The sequence below is a fragment of the Miscanthus floridulus genome, chromosome 1 (genome assembly GCF_019320115.1).
Source record: "Miscanthus floridulus cultivar M001 chromosome 1, ASM1932011v1, whole genome shotgun sequence".
Classification (NCBI taxonomy): Eukaryota; Viridiplantae; Streptophyta; class Magnoliopsida; order Poales; family Poaceae; genus Miscanthus; species Miscanthus floridulus.
The window spans coordinates 86,993,915-87,011,966 of NC_089580.1; the positions used below are offsets into that span (position 1 = coordinate 86,993,915).

General features: G+C 46.0%; 2 protein-coding genes across 3 annotated transcripts; one reads left to right on the forward strand and one right to left on the reverse strand.

Moving 5' to 3' along the window:
- Nucleotides 1–4,411: 4,411 nt before the first annotated feature.
- On the reverse strand, nucleotides 4,412–6,556 carry LOC136489084 (uncharacterized). Of its 2 annotated transcripts, none has more exons than XR_010767411.1 (5): nucleotides 6,270–6,556; nucleotides 5,761–6,163; nucleotides 5,033–5,118; nucleotides 4,802–4,852; nucleotides 4,412–4,703 (listed from the first exon to the last, which is right to left on the reverse strand). XR_010767411.1 is itself a non-coding variant. In XM_066485813.1 (5 exons), the coding sequence occupies exons 2-5, from the start codon at nucleotides 5,795–5,797 to the stop codon at nucleotides 4,604–4,606; spliced, it is 324 nt and encodes a 107-aa protein (XP_066341910.1). In that variant the 5' UTR covers nucleotides 5,798–6,163; nucleotides 6,270–6,555; the 3' UTR covers nucleotides 4,412–4,603. The 2 variants fall into 2 exon arrangements, 1 of the variants encoding a protein (XP_066341910.1); XM_066485813.1 differs by having other exon boundaries at nucleotides 5,033–5,168; nucleotides 6,270–6,555.
- A 6,540-nt stretch (nucleotides 6,557–13,096) lies between these two features.
- Nucleotides 13,097–17,991, forward strand: LOC136537191 (glycerol-3-phosphate acyltransferase RAM2-like). Its single transcript, XM_066529245.1, has 2 exons — nucleotides 13,097–13,877; nucleotides 16,866–17,991. Exons 1-2 carry the CDS (start codon nucleotides 13,221–13,223, stop codon nucleotides 17,751–17,753), a joined length of 1,545 nt encoding a protein of 514 aa, XP_066385342.1. The 5' UTR covers nucleotides 13,097–13,220; the 3' UTR covers nucleotides 17,754–17,991.
- Nucleotides 17,992–18,052: the final 61 nt, after the last annotated feature.

Genomic DNA, 18,052 nt, shown 5'->3' on the forward strand with positions numbered 1-18,052 from the left:
GTATTTTTAAGCACTTGGCTCGTCTCGGTGTCACGGAGGGCATCAGCATGCAGTTTGAGACCGCCGCAGTACTCGTTGATGGTCATATTGCCTTGACAAAGGTTACAGAACATGGCCTCCAAGCACACGCCGTGGTGGAGCTCGTTGTCGCGTAACAAGTCGTTGATGGCGCGGTAGGCGGAGAAGGCAGTGGAGCAAGAACGACGAACGACGTTGAGGACACCCGTGGACACCGAGTTGTAGAGCCAACTCGGAATGCACTGATCCACCATCCGCCACTCAGATTCTTGGCGTTGGTCAGAGCTTGGAGTGGCAGCAAGATCAGAGCTGAGCCCGAACTTTGCCGATGATGTTGTTGAAGGTACGGTGCGCCAACCATTGTGTGTAGTTGGGAGCGGGGATGTCGAGGATGACGGACACGTGCGACTTGATGTTGACTATCTGAAGCACATAGGCTGGAGGAGACGGGATAGGGACGACATCATCAGCGTCGATGGAAGAGCAGGAAGAGGAGTCGCGAATCAAGGGGTCAAGCTCGAAGAGGGGATTGTTGTCCATGGGCAGCAGAGGACAGCAGGCGGCGAGAGGCGTCGACGTCCCTGAAACCGGCGCGCCGCGCCTCGGCGGCGCCCGCCACGGCGACGTAGCCCATCCAGTTGGCGTGGCCGTCCCAGGCGTCCTTGTGAAGCGGGCGGCCGAGCCAGCGCGGGACGTCGACGTCGCTGGTGGCGTAGAGGAAGGCGGTGGCGACGTAGCCGTGGCCCACGAGGCCCAGCGCCGGGAGCAGGCGGCGGAGGCCGTGGACGCACGTGCCGCGGTGCGGGGACCAGTGGCGGCGGTCGAACGCGTCGTAGGTGGCCTGCACGAGGTCGCCGTACTTGAGGAGGCCTGCGTCCAGCGGGTCGAGAAGCGCCGACCACTCGTGGCGCCGGGCGAAGGCGTCGGCATCGGCACGACCATCAGTGATGATCGGATGCGACTCAGACTTGGCAGCGTCGCCGCCGGTGAGGTGGAGGAGAGCGGCGAAGGCGAAGGCGAAGGCGGGCATGAGATGGAGAGCTCGCGACGTTGGAGTTGGAGTGAATCTGTTGAGGGTGCGATGGACAGCGCGCTGGAGCAGGCCACCACGAGCGTTGCGGTGGAGGAGCCCGGCGAAGGAGGCCATGACCATGAGAGGTGGCAACAATGTCGTCGTTAGTGTGTTGAAGGATCAGAGGGATGGGACGGGATGCAGCGCCCGGGATGGCTAGCTAGAGAGCACGGATGCAGCGGCCGGCCGGCCGACGGCGAAATTTCCTGCCAAAGCATCGAGTTGAGGGCAATGGAGGAATGCAGCAGCAGCACTTCATCAACAGTTGACCACGTGACTAATAAGAGGGCTAGCTTACGACATGATGTACTAGCATTTGTATATGGACATATGTTGCACTTTTTGCATGGTTTGGCTGTATAATTGGATCATCAGCGTGTTAGTAGCATAGCATATTGGGTGGAGCCAGCGCAAAAGGTCGCGAGTAAGTACGCGCCAACCGACGCGCGGTAGCTAGGCCTTGTTTAGTCCGCGAAAAATTTTGAAAAATTATACTGTAGCACTTTCGTTGTTATTTGGCAATTAGTGTCCAATCATAGTCTAATTAGGCTTAAAAGATTCGTCTCGTGAATTTCGTCTAAACTGTGTAATTAGTTTTATTTTTTATTTATATTTAATGCTTCATGTATGAGTCTAAAGATTCAATGTGACAGAAAATCTTAAAAAATTTTGTAAAATGAAGTGCACCTAAACAGCGCCCTAGGATGGGTACGCCAAAATCGGTTTCACGGGAACAATAATATTTTACTTTAGAACAACATGCATACGTACTACTAGTACACATAGAAAATACAGTAGAAAACTTCGGCAATGACCGCGTGCTGATTTTTCTGACCAAGGATGCCTTTAGACCCACTCAACTACTCCCTCCGGTCTAAACTACAAGGCATCTTAAAACGTCTTATATAATTTGGAATGGATTGAGTAACTATAGGTTGTGTTAGCTAAAAATAATTGACTAATAGCTAATTGTTAGTTGGATGATAGGTAAGAGATTGGCTGAGTTATTAGCTAAGGATCTAAATAGCTACATGCATGGATCCAAACAGGTCCTATTTCCTTTACTATAGATATGACCCGCTCGGTCGTCATGCATGCATATGAGCATGGGGTTTAATAGCTACTCCCTCCATAAAAAAATACAGTTCTTATTTTTTTTAAGAAGTCAAACAATTTTAAGTTTGTCTAGTATATATGTCTAGTACAAAACTATGCTGTCTCAAAGTTTATTTAGCAACTTATGTTGTACAGTGTTAGTGTAGTAACTCGTATGTCTAGTAGCACTTCTATCTTAATGATGATAAACTTTGTATCTACATTTTTTTTACGGCATTTGTATCAACTTATTGGTGTCAATTTACGTAGATAACATGTACGCCCTCGTCCCAGAACTTGCTACGACCACTAATCGCAACATGTGACGCGACCCCCAAGAGTGCTATATATTACGACATCCATATGAGTCCACGGGATTTAATCTCATCGATCAATCCCATTTCCTTGGTGTAACCCTGCTTCAACTTCATACACCCTGGTAGCAGCTGGAGGACACAAGAGAGCTATTTCAAAATCATGCCCTCCTAGCCGAAAAAACAGGATTCATGTCACAAACTCACAATGTTAATATTAATAGATAAAGGGAAAGGGTCAAAGTCCCATACGGTGCTGTAGGTGAATTGGATCAGGAGATAGAGCAGACCTTCTCGTATCATCTCGTCTAGTGTCCTCGCAGAATTATGTTGCAGTCTTGTGTCTGCAGTACCTCCTCAGACCTGCACACAGAAAGGGCGTAATTTGCTGGGTTCGATCAGCTTCAGACCTTCAGTTGAAATCGACGGGCACTGAACTCCGTTGTCTCTGCCAATGGAAGCAGAGCAGCGAACTGTGCTTGGGGCTTGGGAGTGCCTGTTGAGGGCGGCGATGGGGTCCGGGGACATGTCGGCCCCAGCAGCGGCGGCAGAGCGACCCCGAGACAGGAAGCGAGAGCGCGGCGAGTATCTGTTTGTGTTCCGTTGTTAGCGGTGGACCCTGCCAGACGATCTGGAGACCCAGGCTCACACAGAAGGATTTTTTACCCTTTCCAACCATTTACATCTCGTTATGGAGTATCTCTTATAAGGAATCCGCGACTAGCGCCAAGACGCCTGCATACAGCGTGCTCCCACGCCCGCGCCTGATGCACGCCGCATCGCGCCCATGCCCATTCTGCTCCAACGCACGCAGCATGAAGGCCCGCGTCCCATCCCGCCCAATGCGTCGCGCCCATGCCCATTCTGCTCCACATCCCGATCGATCCACCGCGGCATCCTGTTCTCACCGCTCTCGTGTTCGCGGCCTCCATCGTCGCCACACCAGGGAGCCGCAGCACCTGGACCACCGAGGGCTTAGGCTTCTTCCACACATACATCCAGATCCACTTTTGCAACACTTATATGGAACAATTGCAATATACGCCTGAAACCGATGAAACATTCGAAACGTACACTTGCAACATATGCAAATTCAGATAAAACACTTACAACATACGTCTGAAAACAGATGAAACATGCGTGTATAGCCCTAGCAAGAAATGCAACATACAGATCTACTTTTACAATACAACATCCAGATGAAACACTTGCAACATAAGTCTGAAAATATCTGAAACATACGCTTGAAACATGCGTGTATAGCTATAACAACATATGCAACATCCAGATGAAACACTTAACATAGGCTTGCAACATATCTGAAAACGTTGTCGGCAGTCATGGCCTACTTGGTGGGGAACTTGGGTGGCGCAGGCCTCCCCTTCCTGCCGGCAGAGCAAGGTGGATGGAGCCAGCGGCGCGGGTGACGTGGGCGGGGCACAAGGAGCAGGCGCGGGTGACACGCACGCAGAGGGGTCCGTCCGAACAGGACGCCCATGGCTTATCATTAGCGATCCACCTATGCATCAAATCGTCAACATTTACCTTGTTCACGCTCCTTCTCTGTTCACCTCCATCAGTTGCCCCATCGTCCGGAACAAAAAATCACGAAATCGAGATCATCAATTTATACGGACCAACCTGCACACATGATCGTGATAGCCCTCGTAGTCCAACGAAATAGCAGTCCCCAAACCAAACGTGTCCTCACTAAAATGCATACCATCCAATCCTATCTCACAAAAAATAAAATCCCAAAATTTTGAAATGAAAAATTCATAATGGGGTATTTGCAGTGGTAGAACTAAAACCCTCCTTGCGGTGTTATATACCCTCTAAAATCATCAGTTTTTAATACAAACATGAACATCAGTAGAAGCGGGGGAATGTTTCAAACAGCTGTGGTGCCCATTGACATCACAGCTTGTACATACACCCGCCGCAAAAGCGAAAATGATGCACAAGTTATCACTGAGGTTAAAAATTCAATGTTAACACACCATGTAACAAGGTACCTCCACAACTCCACCACAAAAAAAAGGAGAAATGGCCTAAATCTGTTCCACATATAACTACACAGGAGCGAGGGAAACTATACTCAAAACTACAAGGCCTTGAAGTTATACATGTAACTTCTCAATGTGCTGATATCTTGCATTGACTCCAGCAGCACATGGTCCACATAAAGGCTCAATGCACCTGCCCTGCACGGTAGCACATATATACAAGACAATAGTATGTTAGTTATTATTCATGAGTAGCTGCTGAAAGAAGATTTAAGAGAGATTCAAGTTCATCATACATCAAAGGGCCGAGTGGGAGCCATGCAACATCCCATCGAATTCTTGGCAACCTACAACACCAACGGTCAGAAGAAGACATATCTAGAATGGTTTGCTGTGTGTTAATGTAGCTGCAACAGCTAGAATAGTACTGGCATGGTAGAAGTTGTTTCAAATGCTAACACTTTAGCAAAGCATTTGATTGACGCAGGAAGGAAAAAAGAGATGAACAGCCCGATGAGATGATATACCTCAAGATGTAGTATGTCCAAAAGATGGCTACCAAAATGCCAATATAGCACGAGTACCACATCCACTTCTTTGATGGGCCTGAATTCTGTAGTATTTCCTTAATAGCAAATAGGCATGCTAGAGCAGCTATCCAATCTGCAATTTAACATTTATGTATCTTCATATCAAAGTGTTGGGAGAACTGTTTTAGGTTGGGTAATATATATGCCTTTGTGCCTATCAGGCTATGAGCACTGAGTTCTCCATTTTATTTGGGGATCCTAGGATAAAATGGGAATCCAAAATGGAATAGGTTAATAACAACCAGGTACTGGTAAGGTACCAGTATCAGTCTTTCCCCAACCTCTTTCAGACTCCTAAGGTACAACTATCTACTGGTAGCAATTAGGATACTAATAAAATCGTAATCATGAACACTTGCTGAGTGTAAGCTGCCTTTTGATGCAAATGATAAGGGAAAGCCCTGGCAGAACTAAGAAATAAGCATTGTAAATAACTATGCAAATAGTTTCCTATATGAGCATCGATTGTACAGTATAATAAATCTGTGTTCTATAAATGGAGAAGGTCACAATTGTTTTAGGTGGCCAATCAAATTGTAAGCACCCTAGTCAACTTTGACTAAACAACAATGTGATCCAAAAAAAAAAATCAGTTACAAGCATCAACACATGGTTTGTTTAGAATTTTGCAAGCTAAAACCAAATGGTTGAAGGAGATACCAAACCTGCAATTATGACCATTGGAGCAGGCAAATCTTCCATGAAGTAAGCATGGTACCGCTGTTAATTTGAGAAGCATAGTTTAAGGCAAATAGATAATAGTATACCAACAAGCAAAACTTGATTCTTCGTAGCGCCAAGCATACATTAGTGATTAATTATTTTCAATACTGCAAGCATTTCAGTTATCTAGAAGCAACAAAGCTTAAGAAGTATACAAAACAGAATAACATGATTTTTGATATTTATGATCCTAATCCAACATAAAAGGAACTCGTTGTGTGGTCCCTGAATTAACTTGGGGCCCCAAATGATGGCAGGTGTACATCAACAGTTGGGCATAAACAACCAGAAACTGTAGTAGACAAGGAAGGCCGCGTAACCTAGGAGGAACCCTGCGAAGATGCGCTGCACAAAACAGTAGGCGATGTGAGGACGAAATGGCCAAAATTGAGACACAAACCAAAGCCCTGCGCCCACACCAGGCCGAAGGAATCAGAAATCTGAAACGCACCCTCCAACGGTGGATCTGCTGCGCCTCCAGCATCCGAACCAACTCCTCTTGCTCTGCCAAACGCATCACAATCATTCGGTTCCGTGGCGTCAGCAGCGCCTAAAACCCAAAGGGAAGGGGAACGGGGAGGTGCGCGCGTGAAATTGCATCGTTTCTTGGGCGTCCATGGGGACAAGGTCATTGTTCCCGCCGTCACGCCGCCTCCACCATCGCCTAGTCACAGTCGCCGCCATCCTCGCTTCTGATCTAAGAGGCCAGGCCAAGGGCTCCGTGTGGATACGACGACGCTTCGACCTTCCTCGCGCTAGCTGTTCTGGTGGGAACGGTCAACTTGAACACTACTTTAAATAGAAGACTTCATTATTAGAAAACTGACTCAAAGTCATTAACAAAAGTAACACAAACGTATCAAAAGTAACTCGCAGCAGAACACCCAATCTTCCACATCCTTTGTCTGATTACCCATCCAGAATTTTGCCAAAATAATAATAAAGCAAGCGTGAATACCATGCATACCCAGCAAATGTTGGAACAAATGATATGCATAGGCTCAAAAAAAAAAGCTGGCTCTGGTTAGAACGCCATGAGCTTTTAGTTGGCATATTTTATTAGCAATCTGCTTACTAATAAAGTATGTTGATCCCATAGCCCTTAACAAAAATTTGTAAGTAAATCAAAGAACAAAAAGTAAAGCATGTATAAACATAAGCCATCATAAACCTAAATATCCATAATATTAACAGTTCTAGTTCAAGTATTATGCGAGGGTCCAGGCCGCTCTTAACCGTGAGCACGACTGTTATAACAGATTTTAAAACTCTATAGAGGTTGCGCACTTTACCGACAAGTCGTGATTCCCATTTGCCATGCTGATCAGACACATTCACGCTTTGTAGGTGTGTGGTTGGGTTTCACCGCGAGGCCTTTCCAAAGAGTCTCCTATATGGTTATATGTCTCGTTCTCACAGAGCACGCATAGGAGCAATCTCCCATTATCAAGGTCTTGGCAAGTCTAGGAACAACTCCCGTACCAAGCCTATCTTGCATAGAAGCCTTCTTCTGTACCCATGTCACTATGAGACTAATGTCATCCCCTAATTAATTAGCTAAGACCGAACATTAATCTTGTGGTTGCACTGTTTTTCTGGGTTGTCACTCCATGTTTTTTTAATTAAATTCATCATGTGCTCTCATGAACAATTCCGTATTCATTAATAAGGTGTATGAACATGTTATAAGGTCATCATATATCATAAATAAAAGGTAAAGCAGATAAGCATTTACTATCCTTCCAAAAACCCCTAGGAAGTCCTTATGTTTTGCTCGTCATGACACATGCATGCTTATAAATGAATTAATGCGAATGGGATTCAAAATGATCAAGGGACACTTGCTTTCCTCCAAGTTGCGCTCTGATGCTCGAAGACTTTGAATTCTTGGTCCTGCAAATTCAAGCACAGGAAAAGTCATCTTTCTTGGTTTTATAATATCAGACTTTGAAAACTCTGGACAAAATTCAGACTAAACTTATTTATGCTGATGGTTCTAAAAATATCGTAATTAAGCTCATATTATTTATGTCTGCTCTGTTTTTTACATCAAGAAACAATAAAATGGTTCATACAAATCATATTCGTACTTACTGTGATTGCTTGGAAGCATTAAATAGATCTTTTTTGTTGATAACATAAGCATTAAATAGGTTGAAATAGACCATAAGTCAGTCGTGTGTTTGTGGGTTATACTATGGTATACATCCTGCCCATAAGGCTGGTATCACCGGTGATCCTTGGAAAAGCGATGGGTGGATGGATATCCTGTGGGCTCAGGCTGTGGCCATTGCCCGCCCATACAGGTAGAGGCGACATACGCGGCTGAATCAAGGCACGACATGGTGATGGCGACCCGAGACATCCTGTTGTTGTTACCCAGGCAGAGGCAGAGGCAGGCAGGCAGCACCAGCATCACCCTACTGAACTTTTGGTGTCTCGTTTCCATTTGTTTACTGGTCTCTCTGATGAATGCAGGCAAGGCATATGCAGATGCAGCAGGTTCCCTATCATATCCATGCAGATGCAGAGGAGCACCTGCACGGCAGCAGAGCGCCAGAGAATGATGCGTGCGTGTGGGTGTGGGTGTGGCTGTGCTGTGCGTCTCAGAAGCCAGAAGCATAGGACAAGGACTCAAGGAGGGCCGGCCGAGAGCGAAGGCCTGAAGCCTGATCGGAGGAGAGGGAGAGGGGAGTCGGATTCGGATCGAACGTGATGGATGGGCACAGCAAAAGAGCGGAGAAGAATGGAATGGAATCGGTCGGAATCCCGGGCGTCACCTGAGTTGGTGTGCCCTCATCCAGACCGGGAGTTGAACCACCGGCATGGCCGCTACCTAGCTAGCTGCCTCCTCCTCTTTCATCATATCAAACGGAACAAGAAGCGTCTAAATGCTGCTTCTTCTTCATCTTCCGATCCGTTGATTTGATGCGCAGTCTGAACTGACATTTTTCCAGCGACCACCACTGCTGGTTGGTTGGTTGGTTAGTTACTTGATAGTTACTATACGAACTAACCTGTTACTTTCTCCTCTACTAGTAATAGTATGCTGAGTTTGTGTGAGAGGGAGAGGGCAACCGGCCGGCGGAGCCACGGGTGATCCGGTGCTCGTTCAAGAGGATCTAAACGACCGAGACACTCGGGGGTATCGTATCAAAAACCCCTTTTTTTCTGAGCGTTCCATTTGGCTACACGCTTGCATTAGTTGGCAACCATCAATATAATCTACCAAGTCCAAGTGATAGAAGCATCATCCATAGTGGATTTGCCTTATAAACCATGTTTGTTTGGGTTTGTTTGGTTTATAAGCCGTACTTTTTTAGCCAACGAATAATATTTTTCTCTCACACCAAATCAGTCAACGGTACTTTCAGTCATGGTTTATCAGCCAAATAAGCCCAAACGAATAGGGCAATAGCTTGCAGACTGACGCAACCAAAGGAGGAGCTGCGCGCGTCTCCTATGCAGTGGCGGCCCTAGAATTTGAACCTGTCGTATGCCTAACAAAAATATCTCACAATCAATACGGTGTATAATCTAAGATATAATCTGAACCCGGTGGATATATACCAAGCGTAATTGAGCACTAGTCGAGGGGAGAGATTTAGGGCTTGTTTGGATCATCTCCTCTAAAGTTTAGAGCTCTAAAAACTTTAGAGCACTTTAGATCATTTTTGAGATCTAAAGCTCTAACGTGGGGTGGGCTAGAGTTTAGAGCTAATTTTAGATCACATGTTTAGAGCTTTAGCTCTAAAGTTTAGATGAGAAGATACAAACAAGTCCTTAGTTTGGGACTGAAATACTTAAGAATGTTAGACTTTTGAACTCTCTAGATCTAACAAGTAATAATAATTTTGGTAAAATCTAGGGTAGTCCCCGGACTACCCTAAATTAGGCTGGTTCCGCCCCTGCTCCTATGCATCGTACACACAACACTCTGGCTGCTATATGGTTGTCTCGTCTCCACCTCCTTAGCACAAATTAGCAGGCGACATGTATTCTCATCTCGTATGCCATAATATGGATATATAGATTTGTTTTATGACTTACTATTACAAGTAGACAACAAAAACTTTGCTGCAAATCTTATTGATATATGAGAAAAACTAGGCTATGGACGGCCTAATTTTTTGTTGAGTGTAAACAGAGTAAAAAACAAACACAATTAAGGTGTTGCATCCCCCCACAACTTCGATTCATAGCTCGCACTTGATATTTTGTAAAAGAATAACAAGCCAACAAAGTTGTATTTTATATACCACATTTTGTATGGAAAATGCTCACTTATTTGTGGCTAGCTTGAGTAAATTGGGAGAAGATTTATCCAATAAGCGGCAGTTTTCAGTGGAGTGGTTCGACCGGATGCAAATTGATTGCTCCCAAACATTACGCGTTCTTGGCCCCATCAGCTGAACCATTTCCTGCAGCCTGCAACTTTACTAGTAGTACTAGCTAGAACGGTGAAGACTTTGTTGATATTACACTTGACATATGTTATACTGCCTCCGTCCCTTTTGGTTTGTTGTTCTAAATTTTCGAGAAATCAAATTTACTCAACTTTGACCAAATATGTATAAGAAAAATATTAATATTTATGATATATAATTAGTATCACTAGATAGATCATTGAATATATTTTATAATAAAAATTTTTTGGAGATACAAGTTAATATTTTACATAAATCCAGCCAAAGTTGATAAAGTTTGACACACACATATTCCATAGCGACAAATATAAAGGAACGGAGGGAGTAGATACGATGGTGCCAAGTGCCCATCCTTGACAATAAATGAGAAATTGAAGCCTCCCGAGTCTACAATCCAGCGACGTCACTATATGGCAAGCATCATCTAGCCCACTAAACACTAATTAGACCATATGATGGGAGGTGGATCAGACACGCCTACTCACTCAAGATTGCATGTCTCAACATCACGGGCTTTGGCGCCGATCTTTGCGGCCAGGTTATAGCGTGGCGGCTACGTGGCATAGCTTGATGTCGTGAGTCATGGCGTCGACCTTGGCGCTAAATGGTGCGGCACCGAGTCTGGGCCTCAAGCCAACAGCCCACCTGACCCTACCACTGCACAATAGTGCCAAAATAAATATTGCAAAAATCCAAAATTAGATCACAAATCTTTATATCAAAATTAATTGATGTCCATAAAATTTCATTTATTCCAACCATAAATTGTTTTAAGATCAATCGCAAAAACTTAGCTTCATGTTTGACCATAGAATCCTTTGATTCCCTTGTCCACTAATTAACAAACCATAAATTTCACATGTTCTAGCATTTAAGCTAATAACAGCTACATCTACCTTTAACATGTCCTTGCATTTTAGCGAATACCAACATTGGCATGTTTTTCTTGTGAACGGCCACAGCTAACATGGCGTGCGAAAGGGTCTTCTAGTGACAGAGGACAGGGATAGGTAGTGAAATAAAGAAACCTTACTTGTATGGATGGGAATAAAAAAACGGTCATATGTGACTAGAAAAAGATCAATTATATATATACAACTAGCATAGAGTTAGACTAGCTAATCGCAAATACATATGTAAAAGTCAAAACCTCTATATCAAACATAAAAAAACACATGTATTTGCACCCATACAAACATAGCAAAATTCTATCATGTGTGACCGGAAAAAACTAGTGAACCATAAAAACCTCAATTATTATGTATAGCCAAACTAGCCTAAGCACTAACTATATGTGTGTGTGTTAACTTTAATTTAGGTGATCAAGTCTTGCCGAGTACAGTTGAATACTCATTACACCTCAGATGCTAAACATGTGCGGTGAATGGAGTTTTGTCTGTATTGTATGTGCAACGATGAGGAGTTGTATCCCTAGACGTGTGAAGCGATACAAATTTCATACAAACTTCACAACACTAGTGCAAAAGTGATTAATACAATAATAAGCCCTACAAGCCTCTACTTTGCACTAGCTCTATTTCTCACCTACAAGCAAAACCCTACACAAGTCTAGTAGCTTTGAATTCTACTATACTCCCTCTGTCCCGATTTAATTGTCGTTTCCGGTTTTCGTGTCACAAGTTTGACTCGATTTGTAGAAAATACTAGCAACATTTGTATCTCCAAATAAATTTATTAAAAAACTAGATTCAAATATCTTTCCGATGATACTAATTATGTACCATAAATAATAATATTTTTTAATATATATTTTGTTAAAGTTGTTTCTCGGGAAGCGAGAACGACAGATATTCTGGGACGGAGGGAGTACAGCACAACACAAAACAACTAGCTAAGAAGCTAACTAGATAGCTACAAATGAAAGCAACTAACAACTAGGACTATGCTACTCTAGCAAGCTAAATAAAGCAACCACCACACAAACAAAGCACAAGATATGAATGCAAAGAGCAAGCATGCAGTATGCAAACCACCATACGCAATACACGAACACAAGATTTATCCTCGTGGTTCAGTTGCTTGCCGGCAACCTACGTCCACGTTTGTGGCAAGTCATCGAATGATGATTCGCACGTTAACTAGCACGATAAGATAGACCCACAACTTGGGTGCCGCAAGAATCATGCACAAGATGCACTTCAACTAGTCACAAGCATTCCACTAGTGTATCTTGAAAGGACGACCAAGATGCTCAAGAGAGGAGGTGAATTGGGCTAATCTAAAATTCTCGCGAAATTAAAATCTAACAATTAGCCCATTTTATTACCCTTTTTGTGTCTAATAGTGTTTTCTAGCCTATGCACAAAAGTTTTACAACCTAGTTCCAATCCTACACTAGCATGACAATTCTAAGAATATAAAGACATACATCGATGTAATTGCACAAAAGTAAATATGTAATGTAAAAAGAGGGATAAGAATACAGTGGTGTTTTTCCAAGGTATTGTAAAGTCAGAACTCCCCACTAGTCCTCGTCGGAGCACTCGTGCATGCAAGGGTATCGCTCCCCCTTAGTGATCTGTATAAGGATCAAGTATTCTTCGCCACTCCGGCACGGTGAATTGTCCACGACGGCTTACAACATGAGTTGGGTTTCCCACAATCACCATCAAAGATCACCAAGCTCCCAATCATCACCAAACCATCTAGATAATATCAATCGCTAAAAGTACAACCAGCACAAACTCTCACTCGACCCTAGCCAAAAGTTTGTAATGAAATGGAAATGATAGCCCATCCCTACCGCTCACCAACCAACCATACCGCTCCACCTCGCCACAAACGCGGGCACGGGCGCCGCGCCACCCCCTATATATACATATATACATGCCCGCGCGAGCACAGCCAGATCGAGCTCGAGCTGGCACGCCGTGCGCAGTGCGCAGTGCGAGAGAGTGAGAGCTCGCAGGCGCGTGCGCAGTGCCAGGTCGGTCTCACAACAGAGAGCTAAAGCCATGGAGGAGGCGGTGGAGGCTGTGGTTGCGGCCGGAGTGGAGCCGTTCCCGACGGTGGACAAGTGCGACGCCTCGGGCCTCGGCGCGCACTCCTCCGTGGTGGCGGACCTTGACGGCACGCTGCTCCGCTCCCGCAGCGCGTTCCCGTACTACGCGCTGGTGGCCTTCGAGACCGGCGGCGTCCCGCGCCTGCTCCTCCTCCTGCTCCTGTCCCCGCTGGCCGCCGCGCTGCGCTTCCTCCTGGCGTCGGAGTCCGCGTGCGCGCGCGTGCTGGTGTTCGCGGCCACGGCGGGCGCCCGGGTGCGCGACGTCGAGTCCGCGGCGCGCGCCGTGCTCCCACGGTTCTACGCCGCCGACGTGCACCCGGCGGCTTGGCGCGTGTTCTCGGCGTGCGCGCGGAGTCGCGTCGTGCTCACGGCCACGCCCAGGGTCTTCGCCGAGCCCTTCCTCAGGGACTGCCTCGGCGCCGACGCCGTCGCGGGCACCGAGCTCGCCACGTGGCGCGGCCGCGCCACGGGCATGGTGAGGGGCGTCCTCGTCGGCAGGCGCAAGGCCGAGGCGCTAAGGGAGATCTTGGCCGCCGACGGCGACGGCGACGCGCCCGACGTCGGACTCGGGGACAGCCGCTCCGACTACCCCTTCATGAGCATGTGCAAGGTACGGCCAGGACACCAATTCTCACAACACTGTACATATTTACTCCCCAAATATTCCGTATTACCTACCCCTTCATTGACTCTCTTCTCTTTCTATGTATAAATAAATATACACTGTAATTCCGTATTCGTACAAGCACCAACTTGTTCATGGAATTCAAATGTTTTGAATGCACGAGTTTCACAAAAAATAAGTGATCGCCCTCCCCCGCGCGCGCACACACACAAACTTCTACAACAGTTGAACCACTATGTGAAAAAATAGATACAAAATCGAGCTGCAGAGAATTATTGGCCGTGGAGTGAATGCTGTACTCTCACTTGCCACCGTGTAATTGGAGAAACAAGTTTAAGCTATATATATATATATATATATATATATATATTGCACATGTGGATGTGGTACCGGGCGAACCGCGTTGCATCATCGCACGCATGTGTTTGCAGCCAGGGGCTGGTTTTTGCATGTTCCCTCCATAAATTGGAGAGATATATGGCACTGTTGTGGTGTGGATCAGAGTTACTACACACACTAGCTAGCTGCCTAGCTGGCACACGACGAAAAAAGAAAAAGAAAGTGTTCAACTTGTTTGTAAATCGATATTAGCCCGTTCGCGTGCCCTTAAATTCGGCTTAATCCGCTTCTTTTTTTCATCTAGAACAGTGTTTTCCTCTCACAAATTCCTCCAGAATTCTTCCAAACTATCCAAATTCCTACAGAACCATATCATCCAAACGGGGCCATTGAATTGAATTCTCAATATGTATATGTATGCAGAGGCCATCGAATCGATCGGCTATCGAGTTAGTAGCATTGCATGCACGAGTCAGTTCAGTTGTCGACTTCAAATGTCTTCGCCGTCCTTTTTTGAGAATTACAGTAGATCTCCACAATAGACCTGACAGAAATTAGTTAGTTGTAGAGAACAAACTAACACTATCAAGTTTCCCTGTGAGCCATGTGTGGAAAAACAAGGAGCTCCTTTGGAACGCAAAAAAAATTCATATATATAGGAAAAATACAGAATTGGAGATAGAAATTCCCGTTCCAAACAGACCCACAAGCAAATTGTTCCTGCAAATTTCTGAAGGCTGTATTTGGTTCAAAGCATACTGCTCCAAACATGCTCTTAAACATGCTGCTATTATATCTCTGAAGCACCTGATGGTTGTTCACATCAGCAAGTCAGCATGCATATATGATATATGATATGATACACCTTTCTCCATACTGGTACGTAGCAAACCCACAACTACCAGTACTAAATAGAAGTACACACCGCACATATAGTTGGAGCGCTCAGATATGCAATATATTATACATAATAATAACGTTTAATTAATAATCTGGTTGGGTCACATCTTTGTGCACTAAAAGAGTGTTCGTTGGTCAGGGCCGGGACCCGGCATGGCATTAATCGATTTTGATTTCTGTTCGGCTGAGCTGGATTCAAGCCGGCTGGTCGTTTTCGGCTGATTTGTTGTAAACCGGTAGGTGAACAGTGTTTCAGCTCCAGCCAGCCGAACGGACTGAACTAGTTATTTGGTTGGCGTTAACTACGTCTACGCCCCAGTTTGCCGGTAGTTAGACCGAGCATTTTCTGTTTTGTCTGCAAGATAAGATTGCCTAATCAGTCAACACACACAAAGCAAACTCGTGTAGTAGGCTTTATTTGGTGTTTTGGACATCCTGCATGTCGGCCGTGTAACCAGCTGCGTTGGTGAAACTCGTTGAGTTTTGGTGGTTTCCGTGTAAAACATGCAACTACTATATGGCAGAAGCTTGGGCAGCTTCTGCTGGCTGAGCTGACTGCTCTCCCTCATAAGTTACTGTAGCCGACAGCTAGGGCCAGCCAGCTGCAGCAGTAACTTTTAGGTGAATCTACACGCGGTTGGCCGCACCAAAAGTATATCTACACGGCGACGCCGGTACAACCTTTTAGGTGAATCTAACAAACCATAGTTAGCCCTCGTTTAGTTTCAGAAATTTGGATTTTGAGGTTACTGTAGCATGTTCGTTTTTATTTGATAAATAGTGTTCAAACATGGACTAATTAGGTTTAAAACGTTCGTCTCGCAATTTTCCACCAAACTGTGCAATTAGTTTTTCTTTTCGTCTACATTTAATGCTCCATGCACAGACCGCAAACATTCGATGCGACAGATACTATAGCAACTTTTTAAAAGTTAGGATACAACTAAGCAAGGGCTTACTAGCCCTAGCTAGATAGCTGGGATGGACAGTGACGATGCATGTACCGCTGCTACTGTTGCGTGTCTGTCCTGTCCTGAGCTGAGAGATTTCGATGGATTTGTGTGCAGTCAAACCAAGCCCGCCCTGTACGTGCCCCTGTCCTTGCTCCTTACTCCTTGGCTATTGTCTCGTCTCCAATAGGCATCAGTCCATTAGTATGTAGACTGAACAACTAATGCAATAGTGTAGCAGTTCGGGGCACTTGATACAGTTTCATCAGACTACGGGTACTAAAATTCCTGTCACATCGAATATTTAACATATATATAAAATATTAAATATAGACTAATTATAAAACTAATTGCACAACTTACGATTAATTTGCAAAACGAATCTTTTAAACCTAATTAGTCCATAATTTAACAACGTGTTGCTACATCAAGCATATGCTAATAATAAATTAATTAGACTTAAAAAATCATCTTAAAAATTAACCTTCATCTATATAATTAGTTTTATAATTAATCTATATTTAATAATTTTTATTAATATTTAAATATTTAACGTGACATAAATTTTAGGAAAGCACCGCCGTTATAGCAGTATAGCACTAAAAACTGATCGATGGCGCACGGTGGTGGTAGCTGCACTCTTCAATTTTTATATTCATTCATTGTGCTAGCACTAGTATAGTACGGCTTTTAATGCTGATGGGACCATGCCTGCCCTCTTCTTAATTCGCCATTAACGCAAAGTTGTGGGCGCCGCGCCTGAATGGATGGATGGATGATGCAGGAGGCGTACATCGTACCGCGCGCGCCGGTGGAGCCGCCATTGCCCATGGACCAGCTGCCTCGTCCGGTCATCTTCCACGACGGCCGCCTGGTGCGCCGCCCGACGCCGCTGGTGGCGCTGCTGGTGGTGCTCTGGTTCCCCGTGGGCCTGGCGCTGGCCTGCCTCCGCATCGCGGCGGGGGCGCTGCTGCCCATGCCGCTGGTGTACTACGCCTTCTGGGCGCTGGGGGTGCGCGTCCTGGTGCGTGGCGCGCCGCCGCCGCCGCGCGCCGAGCGCGCCACGGGCCGGAGCGGTGTCCTCTTCGCCTGCTCGCACCGGACGCTGCTGGACCCCATCTTCCTGTCCGCGGCCCTGGGCCGCCCCGTCGCCGCCGTCACCTACTCGCTCTCGCGCCTCTCCGAGTTCCTGTCGCCCATCCGGACGGTGCGCCTGTCGCGGGACCGCGCCACGGACGCCGCCATGATCCGGGACCTGCTGGCCGAGGGCGACCTCGTCATCTGCCCCGAGGGGACCACGTGCCGGGAGCCCTTCCTGCTGCGCTTCTCGGCGCTCTTCGCGGAGCTCACCAACGAGGTGGTGCCCGTCGCCATGGAGAACCGGATGAGCATGTTCCACGGCACCACGGCCAGGGGGTGGAAGGGGATGGACCCATTCTACTTCTTCATGAACCCGAGCCCGGCGTACGTCGTCACATTCCTCAACAAGCTCCCGCCGGAGCTCACATGCGCCGGCGGCAGGACCAGCCACGAGGTGGCCAACTACATCCAGAGGCTCATCGCCGCCACGCTCTCCTACGAGTGCACGAGCCTCACCAGGAAGGACAAGTACCGGGCGCTTGCAGGAAACGACGGAGTCGTCGCCACCCCAAAGCCAAAGGTTGCTAGCTAAGGTTATTAAAAAAAAAAGGAAAGAAAATTCATTGTGACGATGATGCATGGCGATGGGCAGTATTTTTCTCTTTGTATTGTACTGTATTGGTCACCTATGCTACAGTATATTGTACTATGGCTATGTACCAACCGGAATTGAATGCAAGGGGGGCAGGGACTAGTCTCATTCGTGGCAGCAACGTGCATCTTTCTGCACCCAACAGCTAAGAACATAATAAAGACGGAGTTATTTCGTTTCCGTTTGGTCGATTAATTATTAGTGCTTTAGTCCACACAACCTTTGGCCACCCAGGCCTA

What these genes read in the sequence shown, in the direction of transcription:
- LOC136489084 (XM_066485813.1), bottom strand. Translation starts at nt 5,797, where the DNA reads ATGGAAGATTTGCCTGCTCCAATGGTCATAATTGCAG. An exon ending in TCCAATGGTCATAATTGCAG is followed by an intron (nt 5,169 to 5,760) that starts GTTTGGTATCTC and finishes GTTAAATTGCAG; the next exon opens with ATTGGATAGCTGCTCTAGCA. An exon ending in CTCCCACTCGGCCCTTTGAT is followed by an intron (nt 4,704 to 4,801) that starts GTATGATGAACT and finishes GCTACCGTGCAG; the next exon opens with GGCAGGTGCATTGAGCCTTT.
- LOC136537191 (XM_066529245.1), top strand. Translation starts at nt 13,221, where the DNA reads ATGGAGGAGGCGGTGGAGGCTGTGGTTGCGGCCGGAGTGGAGCCGTTC. An exon ending in CCTTCATGAGCATGTGCAAG is followed by an intron (nt 13,878 to 16,865) that starts GTACGGCCAGGA and finishes TGGATGATGCAG; the next exon opens with GAGGCGTACATCGTACCGCG.